At 39.8% G+C, this 21,076-nt stretch overlaps 1 protein-coding gene across 4 annotated transcripts in view; it reads right to left on the bottom strand.

Moving 5' to 3' along the window:
* Window positions 1–6,019: 6,019 nt before the first annotated feature.
* The window catches only part of GNAS (GNAS complex locus), an 85,858-nt gene continuing 70,801 nt past the window's right edge, over window positions 6,020–21,076 (bottom strand). For 3 of the 4 annotated variants that reach the window (XM_080354406.1, XM_080354408.1, XM_080354409.1), the window contains exons 6-12: window positions 13,123–13,177; window positions 11,165–11,238; window positions 10,357–10,415; window positions 8,821–8,941; window positions 7,694–7,824; window positions 7,334–7,401; window positions 6,020–6,461 (exon numbers count right to left, since the gene is read on the bottom strand). In XM_080354406.1, coding sequence (XP_080210532.1) covers window positions 6,315–6,461; window positions 7,334–7,401; window positions 7,694–7,824; window positions 8,821–8,941; window positions 10,357–10,415; window positions 11,165–11,238; window positions 13,123–13,177 — 655 coding nt within the window. In that variant the 3' untranslated portion in view covers window positions 6,020–6,314. The remainder of the gene's footprint in view (window positions 6,462–7,333; window positions 7,402–7,693; window positions 7,825–8,820; window positions 8,942–10,356; window positions 10,416–11,164; window positions 11,239–13,122; window positions 13,178–21,076) is intronic. The other variant, XM_080354407.1, reaches the window with a different exon arrangement.

Below are 21,076 nucleotides of genomic sequence, written 5' to 3'. Positions count from 1 at the left end.
TTTTTCCACATCCAAGGTGATGAATTTAGGAGTCTTGTTTATCTACCTTTCCCTAGTTCCTCTGAACTTTCAGTGAGGTCGTCTCATAACTTTCTTTCATAGCTGTTCTATTCTCTTATCAACAACATATGCTGTGAGCGCAGGCCGGGGATAAGGACGGGAGAAAGTAGCTGAATCCAAGGGCAGCAGTCTTTGGGCCACAATGGTGGGCAGAACGATTGGTTGTAAGCTCCCCAGTTCTAAATCACAAATAGGTTAACAAGAGTCCGTTGCTTGTGGCAGCACTGGGCTTCCAGACTCTCTTACATAGATGAACATTTGTAGCCCAGCAGAGTTTTGCCCTGTGGGAAACAAAACTCAAGGTTAGCACCAAAAATTTCATGAAATGTTACTTCACTTTGGATGTTTGCCTTCAAGAATGATACAACTCCAAAGTCCTATAAAATACTGGAAAACTACAAATAGAACCACTATACTTCACTATTAATAATTCACAGTCAAAAACCATCAAGTTTTCATAACAGAACGACAGAACTGAGAGAATTCCCAACATCACTACATCTGTCCTAATCTTGTTCTTTCTGCAAACTTTAGTAGTGTATTAAAAAATAACAGTATTAGCCAACTCATTTAATAAAACAACTGGGTAAATGAAAGTGTAGATATACATTCACATTTTAATTTTGAATTTGCTTACATTTGTCTACTGGTACCCCAGCCTTAGGAAAGCATGTTATGTTACATAAAACCCCCTAATGTCAGCATGTTCTCCTGGTGTTCTCCTTCGAAAACATAGAATTCTCTATTTGAATCAACATGTAAAAGCTTTATTTTGTCCTGTCATTAAAGCACAGATTTTTGAGGCAGACTTCCTAAGCGAAAAAAAAAGATTAGGAAAACCTGTAAATTCTGGTTTGCTGTTTTTGTTTGTTTGTTTCATTTTTATTAAAAAGAAAACTCTCTGTTACATATTTGGTCAGTTACCCGTTGTTGCAGAGGTATGAGCGAGCACTTGCTGTTGTAACCTACAGAAGAACGCTCTGTTTTTCCACAGAACCCGGCTAAGCACATAGGACCCAGGAGTTAGATAAAAAAATCCACCTTATGATTTTAAAATGTAATGCAGTGAAAGATCAGTTTCCCTTCCCACCTCCTCCCCAACTTACTTGTCCAAGTAGACTTGTGCTTTAAACTGCACCCATTTTGCTCAGCTCAGTACATTAAAAGTAGACATGGTAAAAAACAGTTATAACTTTTAATAGGATGAGACTCAGGGTTCAAAACAATTCTGAAGCCACGACTCATGGCTGAAATTTTAGCAATCTCTGCAATACAGCAAAATACTCCAGAGCAGCTTACCTACCTAGGCACTGAAACACATCCACTCACAGTATTTAACTAACTGGTTATGACCAGCACCGAAACAGGTTCACTCCTGGAATTTCTATCTTGTCAGTCACCAGACAGATCTTTCAGCGTGACGTTTTCCACCAGCAGAGCTTCAGAAATCCCCTTGGTAGCTTATTTTATTTACAAAGACACTTCAAAGTTTGTCATAGCACAGCAAAGACTTTTTCCCAATGGATGAATTTTCAGCACTATGAAGCTGAGGAAGAAGGGTACAGTTTTGGACTGCACTGTTACGTAAACTCAACATGTATTTTAGGGACAAGGACCTGTTCCTGTGCGACGTTCCCCCTGGTAACAATCTATGGCCTTGATCCTGCTTTTATAGTAAGGAATTTTATCATTTACTTCCATGGAAGAGGTCTACTGAGTGCCGGCGTTGTCAGAAACACACATAGCATATTAGATACAGTTGGGGAAAGAAGAGAACTTACTCTCTTCCAGAATAACTTACATAATTTTATAACAACTTTATCACTCTTAGACATTTGTATAGCACCAATCACCAACAGCATTATCACTAAGGCACTGGACCGGTTCTCAGCTGTGTGGGGTCTATCTCCAGATCGGTGGTCGATTTCCTCTGTAATCGTGTTTCTCTCTTTTGTTTTTCCTGGTACATATTTTTTGACATTGGAAAACAGGATACAATACAAAAACATCCTACACCATTTACAGGAATATTGCGCCACAACTAATTACAAGGTGCTCAGATTCTAAAGTGATGAACATTAATATTTCTGTGCATAGATTTACTGGTAAAAGAAAATGATCCTGCAGGTATCAATTATGTGCAACACACTGGAAGAGAATTCGCTTCAGTTCCTCTGGAGTCAATGACATCCTCTAAATTAAATCCTGTCCTCGATGTCAAGATTCAAAATAGTTTTTAGATAAATGAAGATAAGCCTGAAGGGCTCCTGTCCATGACAACTGATTCAGGGTGCCTTCAGATGCTTTTCCATCAAAATCCGCTCCTAACAACTTACAGAGCTTCAGTTGCATCCTGTGAGAGGGCAGGTTTTGATGCTTTTGGAACCAGCTGCATCTTTTTTCAGTCCATAGTGGATTTTCATCTCCTCCACGTTATTAAAAAACCCACAACCCTCCAGCAGTTGTTACTATTTTGCTGCATCACACCGGCTGCTGGGTATGTGTTCTGATGGACAAACTACTGGAAGTTCTTGGGTTGAAATAAGTTACTGCAAATGCACAGTAGCTGATTTTGAAACCACAACATCTCTACAATTTATTATTATTTTTACAAAATACCCAAAGTGTTCAGACCATATTGTAGGTTTCTGGCTTGCCAAAGGTTATGTTTTAAAATCAAAACAATTTCTGAGTTACAAAGTGCCAAAATCAATCTTGAACCAGGTTTGTTTTTGTTGTTGGTGGTGTATTTTTTTTTCTTTTAACCAACCCCCATCCAACAAAACTTAAAAACAGAAACAAGTGTTGGAAACTGTTTAAAAAACCCACCAAATCATGCTTGACCAGACGCCTTGTATGGCAAAGATTTAGCTCAGGGCAATTTAGTGCCAAGATATAGACCCTCTATGGGTTTATAATGGAAATACTGACACAACCTCAACTCTAGTGATGCGAATGTGCCCTAAAACACTGTACTTGCTTTTATTAATCAAAGTGGTAGTGTTTACATTTGCAGGTATCTTACACTTCAGCATCACGATGAATACTGAGTAGAATGAGTTACGTTTGGGCTGCAAGGTCAGAAGTTTCCAAACAGATGAAGGAGACAGAAGTGAAAGTCCTCGATCGTGAAAACAACAAGTTCAAATAAATAAATAAAACAAAACTAGGAAATATGGGTAAGCATTAGGTTGGAATGGTTCAATTAACTGCAAATTATGGCCACTAAATTAGAGACAGAAGAAAACACAGTTAATTATTAAATAGCAAGCATTAAAGCTTTATGTTTTTGTATTAAAAAAAAAAAAGAAGCTGTTAAAAATAAGACTTGCATTTACCAGGCCACCAAACTGCATGGACTAATAGAGACTAACAAAGGCAATACTGAGACATTAAGACACACACACGCTCCATACTTGTGCAACTCAACCATATTCAAAACAATTGCCTTTTTCCTCACTTAAAAAAGAAAAAGCATCCCCTAAACATTTCGGTTCATATAAAGCTTTAGGTTTCTCAAACTGTTGCTGTCTTACATAGCTCATTATGTATCCTTCTCATTAGCAGAGGAAGAAGCTTATTTTTATTTTTATTCTTTTAAATGGAGCTGCTTTGTTACTCTCAGCTGAGAGATTACATTCCTCACGCCACTACAGGTTTACTCCATGTATAAATTTGGTGTTTACACCAACTCCTCCTAGGCTTAAAAAGATAAGGGTTGGCACTAAATTAAAGATTTTGGCTCCAGTAACTAAAATTAAGGCTCGCAATTAATATCCTTTCCACTACGTGTGCCCCATTTTTACCTAGTGGAAACACCAGCCCTTAACCTACAGGCACTGGATACATTCTTAAATCACAGCGGGCTATTTTTGGTCATGTTTTCCTGCAGTTCTACAAAGTTCAGGTGGCAACTTTCTAAACCTGTCAACAGGAAAGATCATTTTTCAAAAATGAGTGGCAACTGCAGCTAAAATTTTTAGGTGGTTTAGTGTCTTCCAAAAGATCACTAATAATTTTGAATTAAGAGAAGTGCGACAGGAACTCCATCAAGTCCCAGCTCTTCACATAAAAATGGCCTCGGTGATTGTCATTTAAAAGCAATGAAAACTCACAATTCTCAACAGTTGTGTTACAAAGGCATCTGATACCTGAAGCAAACGCAGCTGCACAGACATCACTGACCACAGCCTAATTTTAATTTCAACTGAACCTCTTCCCAGAAAAGAAAGTGAACACAGTCTGATGGGTGAGAGAAACGAGTGGGGAAGGCAGAGAGGCAAGGGGTTTGGTGCTTGGGTTTTGTTTCTTTTGTTTTAAAGTCACTGCAGTAAGATCCAGATCAGTTTAGGGGTGTAAATGAAGGGGGAACAGGGGTGTTTGAGTAATATAGGCTAACACTGTTCTAGATGTGTTATTACAGCTGTAATTTCTGACTCTGTACAAATTGTACACGTAGTTTTAGACACATGAAAAAGTAACACACTCACAGAGACATAAAACACCTAGGTATAAAATATAAAGCAGTGTAGTAGTTACTAAAATTACATGCTCTCTTATTGCTACAGTGATTTTTGCTCTTTTTTCTTTTTACTGTACCACATGTTGTTCTAAGCATATAATTTGCATAAATTATTCAAGTTTAAGAAAAATCCACACATCTTCACTTTAAGCTACTTATATAGTTAATATAAAACAAAAAAAAAAAAAAAGGTTCTAAAGTATCTCTTTATTAAAAGAGAAATAAAAATGTCATTTGAAACTGGAATTCAGTGGCCAAATCCAAGGGCAGCGCGCACCTTGTCGCTCGGGAGCCGTTCGCCCATCGGGGTGAGTGGAGGTCGGTGGCTGTTGGGCCCAGCCTAGAGATGGTCACCGGACCTGCGCGATGCCCTACGGGTCTGTTCTTGTTCTGCTTTTGTCTTTAGCAAAAAGGACTATGAATGACCAAAGACTAACATTTAGAATTTGTAGCAAAATTTGGTTTATGTAGAAACAAGCCATGTTTTGCATTTGGATAGAGATTTAAATGAATTAAAGCTAAAAATTAAAAAGCATGATGCTGCAACATCTGGTCACTTGTTGAAGACCTCACTTTTAAAGTGGTTAAGTTTGCACAATTTGTACTTTTTTCTTTTTTTTCTTCTTTTTTTTCTCTTTTTTTTTCTTTTTTTCTTTTTTTTTTTTTTTTTTACTAAACAGTATTTTTCCTTCTTTTATAAACCAGAAAAACTAAACTACAGATAAATTTCCCCTACCTTGAGCTAATGCTGCAGATAGGGTTGACAAAGCTGTACAGCGCAATCAAACATACTTACATCTTAGCTCATTGTACAGGTACAGCCATAATCAAGGCACAAAGATCTTCTACAAGTTATTTTTTTTTCAATAAAGTTGTACAAAATAATACATTTTACAGTCTGTACAAGAATAATAATCCAGCAGTAAAATAAAAAATGAGGGGAGGGAAGAAGAAAAAGAAGGGAAAGACTGTGAGGACTACAGTCCAGATAATGATTTTGATAGCAGACGGGATCATCAGTGGACAAACTGAAAACAGTGTGTAGTTAACTCTTTCTGCAATCACAGGCCATATGCAGTTCAATTCAGCAACGTCCATGGTTGTCTTTAGACCACCAAGACTGGTTTTAAAAATACCCTTCTGAAAGGTAGCGGGTGGTTTTTGCACTGTCTAGGTCTGTTGTAGAATTGTCAGTATTTCCGTTCAAAGCCACATGACAATCAGAGAACTCAAGTGTCTTCAAACTCGGTCTGTGACTTGGCACCTTCTTTAGTCTGATGCAGTGAATGATACAAAGTGGAGATCACGGCTTATATGATTATGCCCACAACAGTGCTAAATTACCTCAAGTTTTCTCTCCCCAATTTTTGTTTCATCTTTTAATTTTTATTCCCAATTCTTTCAGGTGCTCCACATTCAGGGCTTTTAATTAATTAGTTTTTATTTATCTTTTTTTTTTTTTTTCCTTCCTTTTTGGTTAATAACAGTGTTAGGGAATCCTCATGGAAACGGCCTTTTAAATGTTAGGGGCCATCTCAAACTGTCCGAGGGGTACAGAAACAAGCTTAGAAGTGCTGCTATTGTCCAGCAAGGAGAAAAAGTTGAGGGGTGCAAATCAATGGGAGATTCAAACAGTTCTCTTCCACCCTATGTGGGCAAGGGTGGGTTTGTTTTTTTTTTCTTTTTTTAATAAGGAATAAGGAGTCCAAAACACAGAAAAAAGTGCTCTCCATCACAACAACTCGTATTGGCGAAGGTGCATGCGCTGAATAATGTCCCGACAGTCATTGAAAACCCTCCGGATGTTCTCTGTATCCACCGCACACGTGAAGTGAGGATAGCAATAGTGCCTTCCATCTCCACTCGCTGTGCTGATTCTCTGTTCAAAGTAAGAGAGAGATACTGGGTTAAAATAAAACCAACCGGGGGAAAAAGCCCCGTGTTCTCACAACTCAGATGAACGCATGTTAAGATATGTATGTGCACGTTTTGTTTTCAAAGGGTGTAACCAAGTGGCAAAACGCCCACAGTTTTTCACTCTCTCTCTCCTAAAACATGGAATTTAAAATGATCAGAATTATATAGTGAGAAGGTCACTGCATACCAGGGAACTGAAGAGTTGAGCAGCAGCTCAAGAACGTGCTGTTATTTACAGGCAGCTTTGGTGAATTTAGCCGCACAGCCCCTAATAAATTAGTCCGTGTAGAGAGCGGGATTTTGCTGCCTTGTACCAGGCCTTTCTCCCTGCTTTACACTTAGAGAAAGCCTCCCTCAAAATTGTGGCTTGCTCCATTTTTAAAATGAGTCCACAATTTGATTGATATGCTCACCGTTACAAGTAATAGTAATAATGTTTTAAAAACCTCTGTGTCTATTATAGCTTAAGCTGACCAGTAATGGCAAAGAGAATAGGAAAAGAACATTAATATTTTACAGATGGTGTGTCTTTTGATTAGCCTTTATCTTCAGAAATGATGCATGGAATAAAAACCTGGCCCTATCAATAACAGCAGGGTTTTGCTCATTCTGTTTGAGGTTTCTTAATCTTCACCCATTCTTTTGCTATTTAATTATGTACTGTGTCAACAAACAAATATGTGAAGAGCAGCTAACAGACAGCAGTAAAGCTCTTAAACATAGCGTGGTTTATGCAGTGTGGATGTTAAATACAAACAACACAATAGCAGAAGGTGCATGAGAGCTTATATTTAAGAATCACATAAGAAATACTGAAAGAGAGGAAATACTTACAAGAAACTCATCTCTAATAAAATACTTGGCCCTTGTAACTCTGGGATCCTCACCAGGCTCTGGTGTTGCTAATTAATAATAAAATAAGTATATCATTAAAACAGATGGTTTTTGGTGATAGTGCCTAAATATCATAAAATGTTCCATTTTCTGCTTACATATGACAGAAACATACTTTGCAAAACTGACTATGAGATTATCACCTCATTATTAATACCTAAAGTTTAACATTACCGGTAGGCTGAAAGACAAGATTATATCTACTTCAGAGTTTTCAAGCCTTAGCTGAAATTAGCAAAAACATTACAAATGTGATTAACAAGGAAATGATAAATTGCTAATAAAACTCAAGATTCTTACCATCATCTGGTGTAGTGTAGCGAGCAAATTCTGGAAAGTAGTCTTCAATTTTAGATTTCCCTGCCAAAACTTTCTCTGCTAGCAAATCTTGTTTATTCAGGAAAAGAATAACTGAAATGGTCCGTAGCCACCTGTGGAAAATGGAAGCCAAGCACTCTGAGAAGACATAGCTATGATCATACAGCAAAAAGAAAAAGAATCCCGTTGTAGAGACAACAGTCGTATGTTGTACCAGAATAGTTTGGAAAGGTTCCTTTATTTGGTGTATGCTCAGGTGTAAACACCTCGAGTTCGGTTTGTGTGGAAGCTGCCTGCTACGTACTGTTAATCCAAACGCACTGAGGGGGCGAGCACAGCCGCTCTTCAGCGTGCTACCCTATCGCTGCTTTAATTACTGCTGCCCCAATATGGCAGCTACCAATTCCCAACTCTGCAGAGTTTTCTTCTATTCAATGTGTGTAGGAGACACCAGTGTGACGGACTGTGATCAAACACCAGCCAGCGCTGCGAGATGCGGCTGACACGGGCTGAGCTGCTGCTGTGGGTTAACCCAATGGGCACTGCACAGCCACTCGCTCACCATTCCCCTCCCTGGGATGGAGGAAGAACGAAAGCAAGAAAATTTGGGAGTCAAGATTAAAAAAAACCTAAAAAACCCAAACACAATTGTTTAATAAGTGAAGGATAAGTGGAAGACAGAAGAAAACAAACCAAGTGATGCAGAGGCATCACTCACCACCTCCTGTGGGCAGACCAGTGCCCAGCAGGACGGCTGACCCTTCTTAACCATTTTCTTTTCCATTCTGTTGCCAAGCGTGACACTACATGGCACGGAACCTCTCTGGTTAGCGTGAGTCCCCTCCAGCCTATTGCGCACCTCAGTCCACCCGCTGCAGGGGCAGCGTGAGGAGCAGAGGCCCCAGTGCTCTGCAAATACCATTCAGCACAAGCTACAACGTCCCCGTGTTATCACAATCGTTTCGGTCAAAACATAAAATGGCATCGTATGAGCTGCTATGAAGAAAATTCAGTCTATCCCGGCCAGGCCCCTACACAATTCTTGACTATGGTATAAGACAGGATTTCTAATTTATGCGATACAAACAACAAAACTTCAATTCACAGACCTGTTGTTCCAGATACTCTTGAAGAGGTTTAGTGCTTCTTGAAGCCGATTGGTCTGATTGTCCTCTCGTATAACCATGTTGTAGCTACTGCTCGCCACCACAAATATGATAGCAGTCACATCTAAATGGAGAAATAGCCATCAGTTAATACCAAACCTCAGGAGAAATATGAAATGCCCTTGGGGGAAGAGCTCAGGACAAATGGCGCTGTTAATCTGTGTGAACAGTAACAGTAAGAACAGGAGACTGCTGCGGATTCCTGGTGAATTGCTCCAGTGCTGCAGTGAAGGACGCTGCTCGGCGGCCCTGGCCCTTTCCTGGGAGATATTCCCGGGATCACAGAACCCAGCTGGCTGCTCCAGCCCCTCACACCAGCCTCCACGCTCACCCACCCAGACGTGCGGAGCCCGAGAGATGAGTCAGACCATGAGCTAACAGGAAAAGGAAGGAGCAGAGGTAAAACCCAAACAAATCTGGTATTAATAGCACAGAAGGAAACACTGCACAGCAGTTCCACACGTCTAGAAAGTGTTCAGGTGATACTCTGCGACAGTAACCGTAGCAAAACACAATGAATTCTGAGTTGCATTCTACCTGTTCTATATTCTGTAGGATCTCATTATAACTTCCCTACAAAAAGGCAGACTTTTGCATTGCTTCATAAACATTTTCTCCAAACAACAAGAAAAATATTTTCACCAATTCTAGCTTTAAGAAAACTTGTGTGGAGAAAGGTTTCACATCTAAACAGAGATACAGAGTAAAATGAGCAGCTGTAGTGAAGGTACCTGCAGGATAGACACAAACCCACCTAATTTAAATTGTATGGGACTTAAGAATATAGTCACCTGAACTAACCTGATGGGGACATCAGTGTTGAGGCTCCAGAGCTTAGAAGATGCCAGCACAGGTCTCAGGTCTTACCCATATGGAGGCTGGTGCTCTGTCAGCATTGCAAGGAGTCTTGCTTGTATGCAGGTGACTTAAATGAGGGTATTTGTTTACAGGTTTTTAGTGAGGGACCTCCCCTTAAGGCTGTTTTTCAAGAATTTATATTGATGTGCACGGCTCTCTATTTATAAACTCCAGATTTATAAACTCCATCATAAACTTTTTATTATAGTCTGATTTTATGCATATATTAATTATCCTGTAATGGTATATTTTGTATAGGCACAAACACAAATCAACCTTCATTTGAAAGACAGAATGAAGCTTGGAATTTAACTCTGGCAAAGAATGGACAAACCCATCACCAAAAAAACCTAATTGAGTGAGAGGAAAGCTGAAGAAAATGGACAAGCTATGTTAAGTTATCAAACCTGAAGTCCTTTCCACCTACATTTGCCCTAGAGATACTCTGTGCAGTTAGAGTTTACATGTCAAGAAAAATTCCGTCCAGTATGACTGTTCAGATAATTCCGCATCAAATTACATGGAAAAGAAGATGGCTTTTACACAGCCACAAAATTAAGACTGAGCATTAAAATCTTGCAGTGAACCATTTTATAAAACAAATGTAAAATCTAGTCATACCATTAAAACACTGGATCCACTTTCGGCGTTCATCTCGTTGCCCTCCGACATCAAACATACTAAAGTAAAAAACATAAAGCGAGTCAGAATATCTGTTTTCCCCGCTCCAAATGCCAACAGAAAACGTAAGAAATTTTAGGATTTCATGTCATAGAAACTGAAAGGAGCTGAGGATAATGAGCACCTGAACAGGTAACAGCCCAATAACATATACGCGCAGAGCTTGCATCACACAACAGAATTAAGTTTACTTCCACTGACACCTACACTTGAAGGAAGGAAATTCTGGTATATATATGTACGTCACAGATTCATTTTTGCCCTTACAAGCTAAGGCACTAAAAAATGTCCTATAACAAGTAATTTGCTGAAACAAGTATCACTGAAGTCAACCAGACCAGATTAAAACTCAGCAGTTTTGCTCAGGTCAAGCAACCTTTCTAACCTGGGACAGTAAAGAGAACATACATTTTCTGTTAATTAGACAGATACAAAGTTTTGGGTCAAAGATTTCACTATATCACCTAGCAACGAATCAAATACTCAGAAAAGGCATTAGTTTAAAATAGATTTTAAATATGTTGTTCTTTGCGATTTAAAATAAAAGCAGAAAATTGCACGCCAATTTTCAGTTCTTTTTAAAGCCAGACTACCAAATTAAAAATAATAAAATATTTGCTTTCTCTTAACGGCAACTTGAGAAATACAGTAGTCTCCCTGACTATATGGCAGACTATCCTCCAATTTACCCTGGTATTTGTCTGCATTGTATTAAAAAGGAAAAAGAAAGAACAAAAAGGATACTCACTGAAAATTTACTTTATCCACCTGAAACTTGGTTTCAAAAATTCCTGATGTCAAAACTCTGCATCTGAGAAGATCCTACGGCATAAAGGAAAAGCATTGATTAAACACAGATAGTTTGTAATTCTTCATATATCCTGCAAAAGAGGGCACATTATGAAGCTGCGTTGAAGGTGGACACACATGGGTGCGCTCAAACTGGAATGTACGTTGACTTTCACAAGCAGGTTGTAAGCGCCAAGTCTGGAATAGGAAGAACCATCTCCAGGCCCATCCCTAGAGATGAGGTGATGAATTCGGACATTTCTGTGGGGCTGTGGCACACAATAGGATCTTCAAACTACTCCCAAATAGCCCAGCCCAGCAGACAGGGCTCTCCCCGCACTGTTCAGTGCTTGGTTCTTAAAACAAGTGTTCAGGTCTCAGCATTTTCTTTCAAAGAACTGGGAGCTCAACCACTTAAATCTTGTAAGAACTGGGCTTTTCAAAGATAAAATTTACAATTTCCTGTAGAAATTAAAACGATGATCGGAAGTTGTGAGCTACAAACAACTGAAATTGTTATAAGTGCTACAAAATCCTATTAAAAAACCAACTGTATTGGCTTTTATTTACTACGTATAGCAAACAGTGACAGCCATATACAGCGTCTAGTGGGTAAGTAATTTAGAAGAACCTAATTTGCACACAGCCCAAATAAAACCACCCACAAAATACTGCTTGGATTCCAACTACAGGTTTTATATTTCAGCACTTTAAAGTTTTGTTGTTCTTCGCAATGGGTCTAAATAGCAGATAAATTCTAACGCTGGCAGCTGGCAAGATCATGTAAGCAGAACGGACTGTAAAAACTGCAGGCACAATAAAAGATCTTGTTCTCACTACACAGGTACCAAACTGGTTAGTCAAAGTCAAAACCAGACAAAATCCAAAGGTTAGACAACACTGTTAAATCATTAAACAAAATGGCTACAGCTTAACATCAATTTTCTGATAGTAAAATATTGTTGTCTGGCTATTTTAGTACTTCTATTGAAATATACATATATTTAAACACTGTTCTAACTTGTGTTCTATAATACTATGCTTAGTACTATACACTAGGTATAAGAAAATACAAGTTGAACTCCTGACACCCTTAGCCTCCAATATAACACTGACACTTGTTTTAAACTTTCTTATCTGGAGATTAGTTGCTCCAAATGTCAAATATAATAACTTATATTTTTACTATTTTTTAAAATGGAAAATACAACAATTTCACCCATTAAAAAAAAAGTCTCATTTATAAAAAACTCTCATATTTTCAAAAGAATGAATGATTTATTCTTTAACAACTTTAAAGGATACAAACTGCTCCTCATCAATACTGTCTGCAAAAGTTTTGGGATACTAATGTGTATTTTGGTTATTTAGCCTACAGAAGTACACTAGATGCTTAACTGCATTATTTATGGGCAGAAAGTCAGGAGTATACATGTGGTTTTGCATTAGGGATTTAGTCCTAGGAAGATCCTCAGATCATCTGTAACAAAACAAAAAACCACAATTCCTATTCTGATATAAAATCTTGTATAATGAGGTAATTTTATAAAAACCTGGTTTACAGTGGGAGCCAGTGGAGCTGAGAAGATACCAGCCAGCTGTGTGGCAAACAAAGTGCCTCATGGTTATTCAGCACGGGGGGGCAAAACATCATCAAATACTCATTCAAACGGGTATCTGAGTTTTAGCGCCCCAGAAGCGTGATGTAGGTCTGGAATCCAGGCAGACTTTCATTTCACAGCACATTTACAGGTATAAACATCATCTCAACCCACATGACAAAGTGATTTTTACTGGAATACTGAATGTGTACAGTACATGGTAATAGTGTTAGTGCCACAAATGGCAATTAGAAAATTAATCCGATAGTTATCCGCAAGGACAGAGAAGGCAGATAAATGATGAAACGTTCCTCACCTGGTCAGACGGTGTGTATTCGTTTTGTTTGACTATGTCAATCTTGTCTAGAAAACTGGGGAGAGGAAAGAAAACTATTAACTTTTCGTTCTCCAATTAGACAACCTATGTAATGCTTTAGTAACAGATGAGATTCATTATATTTGAACGCACGCAGACGCACAAAAAGCTGAACAGACTTAGAGCGGGATTTCCAACGTGCACTGCCCAGCGCGGCCCAGCAGAGGGCGCAGCACGGGCTGATCCCGCCCCTGCCGCTGCGCTCCCTGCGCTCACAAACACACCAGCAGCTTCTTTAGGTCGTTTATTCACTGAAACTGTACAACACAATCCGCTACTGCTAACAGTGAAACAACGGCTCCAATAAATTGCCTACATTTCGTTTTCCTGAAAGCAGCATGAATATTTTTTAAAAATGTATCATCACTAGAACTCTGTGAAGAAATGAAATCCCTAAATCACGTTCATTGCAAGTTCAGTTAAGTGAGAGGGAACACTGATTTTTCTGTCAATTGTTGGTACCAGTTTTGCAGTTTACCTTCTGCAGAAGTCGCCGTGGTAGACCAAATGGGTATAAAAACATTTATTATTTTCCAATTCATTAGGCATTACCTAAAGAGGACATCCTGGAGCCCTTAAAATATTTTTACCAATTAATTGTAAGCTCCTAATTATCTTTCACTTCCACTTCAAGAGCAGCAATCTGAGGGAACTGCTTTGTGCAGTGTTTTGCTGTGTTGTTCCTGAGCGACTCGAAGCTGCAGCAAAGCTCCAGGAAACAGATATTGTGCCGTTCGCCCCCGGCCCCTCGTCCAGCAGCCGAGCGGCCGCTCCGACGCCTCCCCCCGCACTATTACTACAGATCCTGTAATACTTCCATAGTTAACTCTGCCCGTAACATTAATGATTAACCCCAGCCTTAAAAACAACCTCCTTGAAGTTTCCTTTTAAATTCCTTCACGTGAATTTGTTTCTTTAGGAAGCAGAAATCGCCACGAAGGGGCGAACACCACACACAGGTGGGGGTGCTGGAACTGCAGTAGATGTGGCCACGGACAAGAATTCAAAAGGGGGAAAACGCAGCCACGGCCCAGGGTCACACATCAGAAACCAAATCCCCATTAAAACCATAAAGGTCTTAACCCTCCGTTTCAGCCCCAGCTGCTCTACTGAGTCCTCAAAACACCTCAGGAGAGCAGGGGAAGGAAAAATCTGTATGTTTTAACAGAGGCTCCAGTGTAAAGCCCTTTTCAGCAGGAACGAGGTGACCAGCTTGTTTCAGGGACAAATGAAAAGTGATTTTTGTTTAGGCTGAATTACAGAATTTTAAACGCATGAAAATGTAGCTTAGTAAACATGCTACTAAAAACACAAGATGAAGCGTAAAGATCAATTCCCCTCATGATAGATGAGATACAGACAAGATATACAAGGATAAAATTGATGACAAATTGTGTTCTGCAATTAACAAGCTGTATTTTTTCCTCATCTTGCCCAGGTTGTTGAGTAAGGGGTTTTTTAATCCGAAGGAAAAGAAGTAAAGCTCTTTGTTCGGTACACAGAGGATGTTAAATACATACAACAATCATGAATTCCAACTAGTACAAGTGTTTCCACATTATATTATCTCCTACGACCACAGTATCAGAATCATGTAGCAATTTTACAGGTTGGATGATGCTAGAAAAATGGTGGGAATATAACATGTTCATCAAGATTTAAAGGTGATTAGTACCACGACCCAGCCTTTCTGCACTGAATTTATCCAAGCAGAACATTTCATGCAAGGTTCTGCAAGGGGGGTATTTTTTGTTGTGTTTTTAAACATTTCGCTAATCAGCTTAATGGATTTTGGAAACTGACAATTAGAAAATAACAACAAGATATTGCTAAAACCTGGAACTGAAAGTACAAACCTCTCGCTGTTGTTTATGCAGACTATTTTTAGGCCTATGATTTCCTTGAAAAACACGAGCGATATCGGAGCAGCAGTACTGTACTCGAGATGGATTCCAACAGCAGCGCTCATGCCAGGTAAAACAAGTTCCAATGGAATAAACCTTTCTTCTCCCCCCCCCCCCCCCCCAACAAGTTCCAACATTTAGTAACATCTGATACTCTAACAATACTCCTTAAGAGGAAAGTCTTGCACTGCATGATAGTTGCCAGAAAACCCACCCCACTTTCAGGGGCATTTCAGGGAAAACAGAGCAACGCGATACGTTCAATGAAGATTTCCTGCTGGGCATGCCCCTTTTCGTCAAATCTGCTCCAGCAACTTTAGGAAGGGCTAAAGACACTAAGAAACAGTTTGATTTCTTGCTCAGACATAAAGAAAGGGGATCGGTCTTTCAGTTGTTCAACTGAAAAATAAACATGTCTGTAAGGAGGAAAGAGTAGCAGAAATTCAATCTAGTCTGATACATCTAAAATAAGGAGCAACGGTGGGAGCATGTGAGTTCAGAGAAGATCAATACACTATGTGCAGAGACTTCTAAGTCAATCTTAGTTGAGAGCAAATAATTTACCCAGTAAATTAAACTAATAATCAAATCATATGAGAACAAAGCCAAATTCAAAATAAAACCAAATTCGCCGTTAATTTCTATTTTTAATTTTTGTTATGCTCTACCTAAAACACGAGTGAGGCCACTTCAGTGCTCCTCGCCGTGCTGAACTCACTGCTCTTACAGATTTTCCTAAGTCTACTGCAGATATGCCCACCCAGTAAGGTCAGCAAAGAACTTCACAGGGAGAAAGAAAAGTGAAATAATTCAAATCAAACTGTCCAACCACGACCCCAAATTTCACACTGCGAGCAAGTCTTGCACCAAGTTACAAAATCAGGTTTTTTCTCTTCTGTAGAATTTTCCCAGAGATTAGATGGGAAAGCTATTTTCCAGAAAGCAAATCGGTGTTTGGTGTTGCTGCCAAATCTCACTCAGGGACAGACTCTGGACGTGACTGAACAACAGGAGCAGTTATTGCTCTGCAAAATACTGTCATTTAGTATCGGGCACTTTTGCCTGTGTTATAAAACACATTCTTTTGTTTTTAACATGTGTCATAGCAGTATATAACCAAAAACCAAACCAAAACCAAACCAGACACATGACTTTAGGTCATTTGTAGTCAGCAGCACTGCAGAAGAAGGATGTCTAGGACATCATCAGATGTGCCCCATAGATATTAAAATGAAAGGTAGTAATAAAAATTGTGCTTTATTTTTGGGTCCCTTTAGCTTGGGGAAGGAAAAACACGTGAAAATTTTGAAACAGATCTTTGAGAAGAATTGTATGAATGTTAAGGGGTGCAGTTAGGAGGCAGACTCCAGACACATCCACAGACACTGTCCCCAGCTCCTGCAGAACAATATAATTAAGTCATACACGCATCCCCAACTCTTTCCAAATTTTGAATAAGTTATGTCAAAACCATGTCCCAAGTTCAGATCCAGATATGTGCCTGTTACTGATTTATTCTGGAGTTCATTCAGAGAGAGCTGGTTTATACCCATGTGGGGGAGTTTCCTGGCCAAACGATGCTGCTGCCAGGCCAGGAACCCCATGGAAAACCTATAGAACACATTAATCTTCTACCTCAAGAAACAACACAACTTCACTGTGCTGGGAAGAACAGGGAGGGGGAGATCAGACTGTCTTTGAGCATTTCCTGACAGTCTTTTCAATCAACAGTAACTTGAAATTTTACGCTTGGTGATCTGATGAAATGGTTGGCAGAGAAGAATATTTTTGCTTTATGAAGAACTTTTGTTGTCAGTCTAGAAAAACAATGGAAAGGTCCGTTCAAACTGACAGCACACCTATATTTGTAGAGCTTTATTTCCTTCAGATTTGTTTTGTCAAGTCATAACTTGAACTTTTATACAAAATGACTCTCTTAAAAGACACATCGAGATCTCATGTCTAGTGTCTGTATGACACTGCGCATCGAGAATTCAGAATTTGAATCCCAACTAGATACATAATTTGTTTATAACTTATAACCCTCCACAGTGGTACTGGAACTCGGTACTTGGGAAGTTTCTTGCCTCCAAAAGCCTCAAGGTATTTTATGGGCAGTAAATCACAGTCACAGCTCCCGCCTCCTCCACTCGTGCTGCATTTCCTGCCTCCACCATCGCATCCCGAAATGCACACCTTACATTCACTCTGCTTTAAAGGCAGGGAAAATCAAGGCACGCATGGAGTAAGTTAATTGCCCAGAGTCCCCTGAGTCAGTGGAAATGGAATTTTCATTTCCTCTGAGTAATGTGTTTTTATCAAGGTATTATTAAGAATTAACTAGAATATTACTAAGAATTATCAAGATTTGAATAAGAATCAGAGCTGTATTTACCCTGATCACCTCTGAAACAGCCTCTACAATTCATGTTTCTGTGTCCAGAAAGAAATCAGTGTTTGTTTACCCATCTTCCTAAAGACCAAACTGTGCAAATGCCGAGCAGATTTTCATTCACTTATCCATATCCTATCAGGACTACAAAAGCAACTCAAAGCTCCCTGTAGTAGTTTTAAGCTGAAATTTAACTCAACATTAATAGTATTTATGAACAAGAGGCTACTTTTTACTTCCCAGAGCAGACCACGCTTTACTTCTACTTTACTCCCTTTCTAGTCCTTGCCGTAATCCTTTATGTTATTCAGCAACAGCTTTCTAACACTTAACTATTTGATAAATTCTTCCTTCAGCTATTTTGTCCATGCTGAAGCCAGAGCCATAGGATTAGTACAAAGATACAATACTCTCTTTAAAAGGGTATTTGAGCCGAGAAATATATGATGTATCTACTGTAACTGTCGGTGTCAGACCCGGGATCCTGCATTTTCCGTCACTGAGACTGTGGGCACATCCAGTGTCCCCAAGTCTCTCCCTTTCTGCTGTTCTTGGGAACAACAGGATATTGAGGGGGGGGAAATTCTATTCCTTAAACTGGTGCTGAAGATTTCTTTGACATTTCAAGCTACGTTATTTTGCAAGAGAAGCAGAAAAACAGGCAAAGTGACAGGAACGATGCAAACAAAATAAGCAAACGTTCACAGCGCTAGTATTTATGGTATCCTGCAAACAAGGACAGTACATGAAACCAAACTTGTCATGCTTTTCCTCAAAATGAAGATAAAAATGGCAACAGGGATATTAGTAGAGTTTTCTGGTTTTTTGTTTTTTGGTTTGTTTTTTTTTTAAATACTGATAAATTATCTCATTTGCAAAGGTAGAGTTTTTACTGTTAAGGTGGTCACAGAACATACTCCACAAACATGTTACTGAATGTTTTAAAAATATTCAGAAAGGCATAGCTCATTTTCCCCCTCAACAAAACTAAATGAGAGAAAAAAACCCCACTTAATCAAAGCCCTTGCAATTACTTTAGCTACTGCACAAAGAAAATTAATTAATAAAAAAGCCTTTAGAGACAGACACAGAGAGACAGTCCTGTAACAAATATTATTGGTATAATTACGAGAGCACTATATTGCATGTAAAAACATCTCACATCTAATGTTCTTGTAACAAAATTCCATGTGTCAGTTCTCAAACATTAGGACCTCATTCAAAACCAGATTTATTTGGTAACCAGCTTCAAAATGCAGCAGAAGATTTAAACGGAAGTAAACCAAAAGTCAACTCTTTAGAAAGCTTTTCCAAGAAACTGCAAATATTTTATTTCCAATTTCAAGTCAACCGGTTATGACGATTTCCTTATCCAAGGGGCAAGTTGCACAAAAAGGTTTTAAGGCGGCGTAAAGCTCGGGATTTAATTCGAGATGGTACGAGCGCGTCCACCCCCCAGCAAAGCAACTCTGCGAGCGGCCCCACGAGCATTCCAGCCGCTTGGAGGCCGAGGGCACAGGGCTCCGGTTTTGAAGCAAATAATGAGAAAGCTGAAAAGCATGACTCCATATATTTGGAATCATCTTGTGGTAATCAAGGTTACAGTTCCTTATATGGCGTGGAGAACATGAAGCACACACAAAAAATAGAATATTAAATCTACGGGGTATAAAGACCTGTTAAGTATTGCAAACCCCCCTGTAGATACCCCGCCAGCACGGCAGCAAAGCCCCCTTAGTTTTGTGTTGCCATGAAATACAAACCTTGCCCTAAAACCAGGGCTGGTTACGCGCCCTGCTTCCTAAACCACATAATTAAAAAGCGCAATCCACCATGAGGCATGAATGAATTTTAGAGAAATCCAGCAGAAGGCAAAACAACCCTTCGAAAGGCAAAATGGGGAAAAGGTAGGAGAAAATGAAAAAAAAAAAAAATCTATTTAAAGAGGTTGTAGGTCTTTTTTTTTCCCTCTGCCTGTCTAAAGTTAGTCTGGCTTAGAGGATGCACTAACTTTCCCAATCAGTTTTACATTACAGCACAAGTCCAGAAATAGCTCCCAGCCGCCTTGGCCTCTAGCACGGTTGCCATGACAATGGAACCACAGTGCTATAAATAGCTCATCAGCACCAAATCTTGTGAGACACATCTGGAAAGGGGCCAGCCCAGCCCCGGCCTGACAAATAAAAATAGGCACAGGCAGTTTCAAAGGCTGGAAAGGTACAATGTGGCTCGGAGCGGCGGCAGAGAAACAGTTTGATTGCTTGTTAGCACAAGATTTATTTGATACGAGATTGGGAGAAGTAAAAAAGTTACTTTATGGCGTACTAAACAGTCAGTCTTTCTCTAAGGCCTATTTTTCTTTCTTTTCCCCTAGTCTGCGGCAAAACCATTCCGCTTTTGAAACTGTAACAATGCAGCCTTTTGCCCAGGAGACCATTAAAATAAAGAAAAACAGAAGAAAAGAGATCTTCAAAACTTCCCCCTGTAACTATTTCTGTAAGTTTTGGCTCCAGTGTATTTCAGTGCTCCTGTGAGTCTGAGGGGCGTCCTGGACGGGATCCGACATGGGCTGGAGCGCTTTGCTCCAGCTAAAATCATCCAGGGGCTGCTCGGAGCCTCCTCAGCTGCGTACAGATGAGGTTCCCCAGCACCGCCTGGTACTGACCGGGTTCCCCAGCACCACCTGGTACAGATGAGGTTCCCCAGCACCGCCTGGTACTGACCGGGTTCCCCCGCACCGCCTGGTACTGACCGGGTTCCCCAGGCCCTGTGGTGGCTGCTCTCCCCATCACCCTCAGCCCTGTCACTTGGGGCCCCCACCGGTGACAAAGCTGCAGCCGTGGGCCAGGCTGAGGTGACAAACCAGCCCCAAGCTGTGCCTTCCGAGGTGACAACAGCATCAGTAGTCGCTGCACAACCCAGCCCGCTTTCCAACGGCTCCGCTTGACAAAACTGCCTTTTGAGCAAGCGTTTTATTTCACTCAGTGGGTGAGAAAATGTCGTATTTTTAGCACAGGCTCTTGATCAAGCCATTCAATTACATGCAAATTATCTGTGTGGGAACAGAATGTTATGTCAAAAATGTTATTCAGTATATTTGTCAATATTACCCAACAGAAGACATTTGTATAATCAGGAGATTCAATATTTTCTACAGCACATGAAAGCAACAGTTCAGGAATCAGACTGAAGTTTTAAGGCTTTGCTATTTCATAGACACTGGAAATAGTCGCCAGCGTGATAGAACACAGCGAATACCACTCCCAAAAAATATAAAATCTTCATCGCTCTATCAAAACCCAACAGGACTACAGATGGTAATAAAAAACCTGCAACTATAATAAGCATTTAAGCCACAGTAAAATATCTTCCGTATGCCATAAAGGCACCGTACACGCGCTCCACAGAAACTGCACCATCGGCCCACAGGATTCCTTTAGGTCCCTACATGGATATTTTCATTTCTAAAAATTGTAGAGTAACTTCCATCCAGGCTTAAAGATGTATGTAAACTCCCCTCCCCTTCCCCCTTCCTCTCACCACATCCAGTTCACTCGTTTGCCATCTGAACAACGTCTGCTTCAGAGAACAGTTTTCT

The sequence above is a fragment of the Nesoenas mayeri genome, assembly GCF_963082525.1.
Source record: "Nesoenas mayeri genome assembly, chromosome: 16".
Lineage (NCBI taxonomy): Eukaryota > Metazoa > Chordata > Aves > Columbiformes > Columbidae > Nesoenas > Nesoenas mayeri.
The sequence above is the reverse complement of the archived record's forward strand: the minus strand, read 5'-3'. Positions and strand labels throughout refer to the sequence as shown.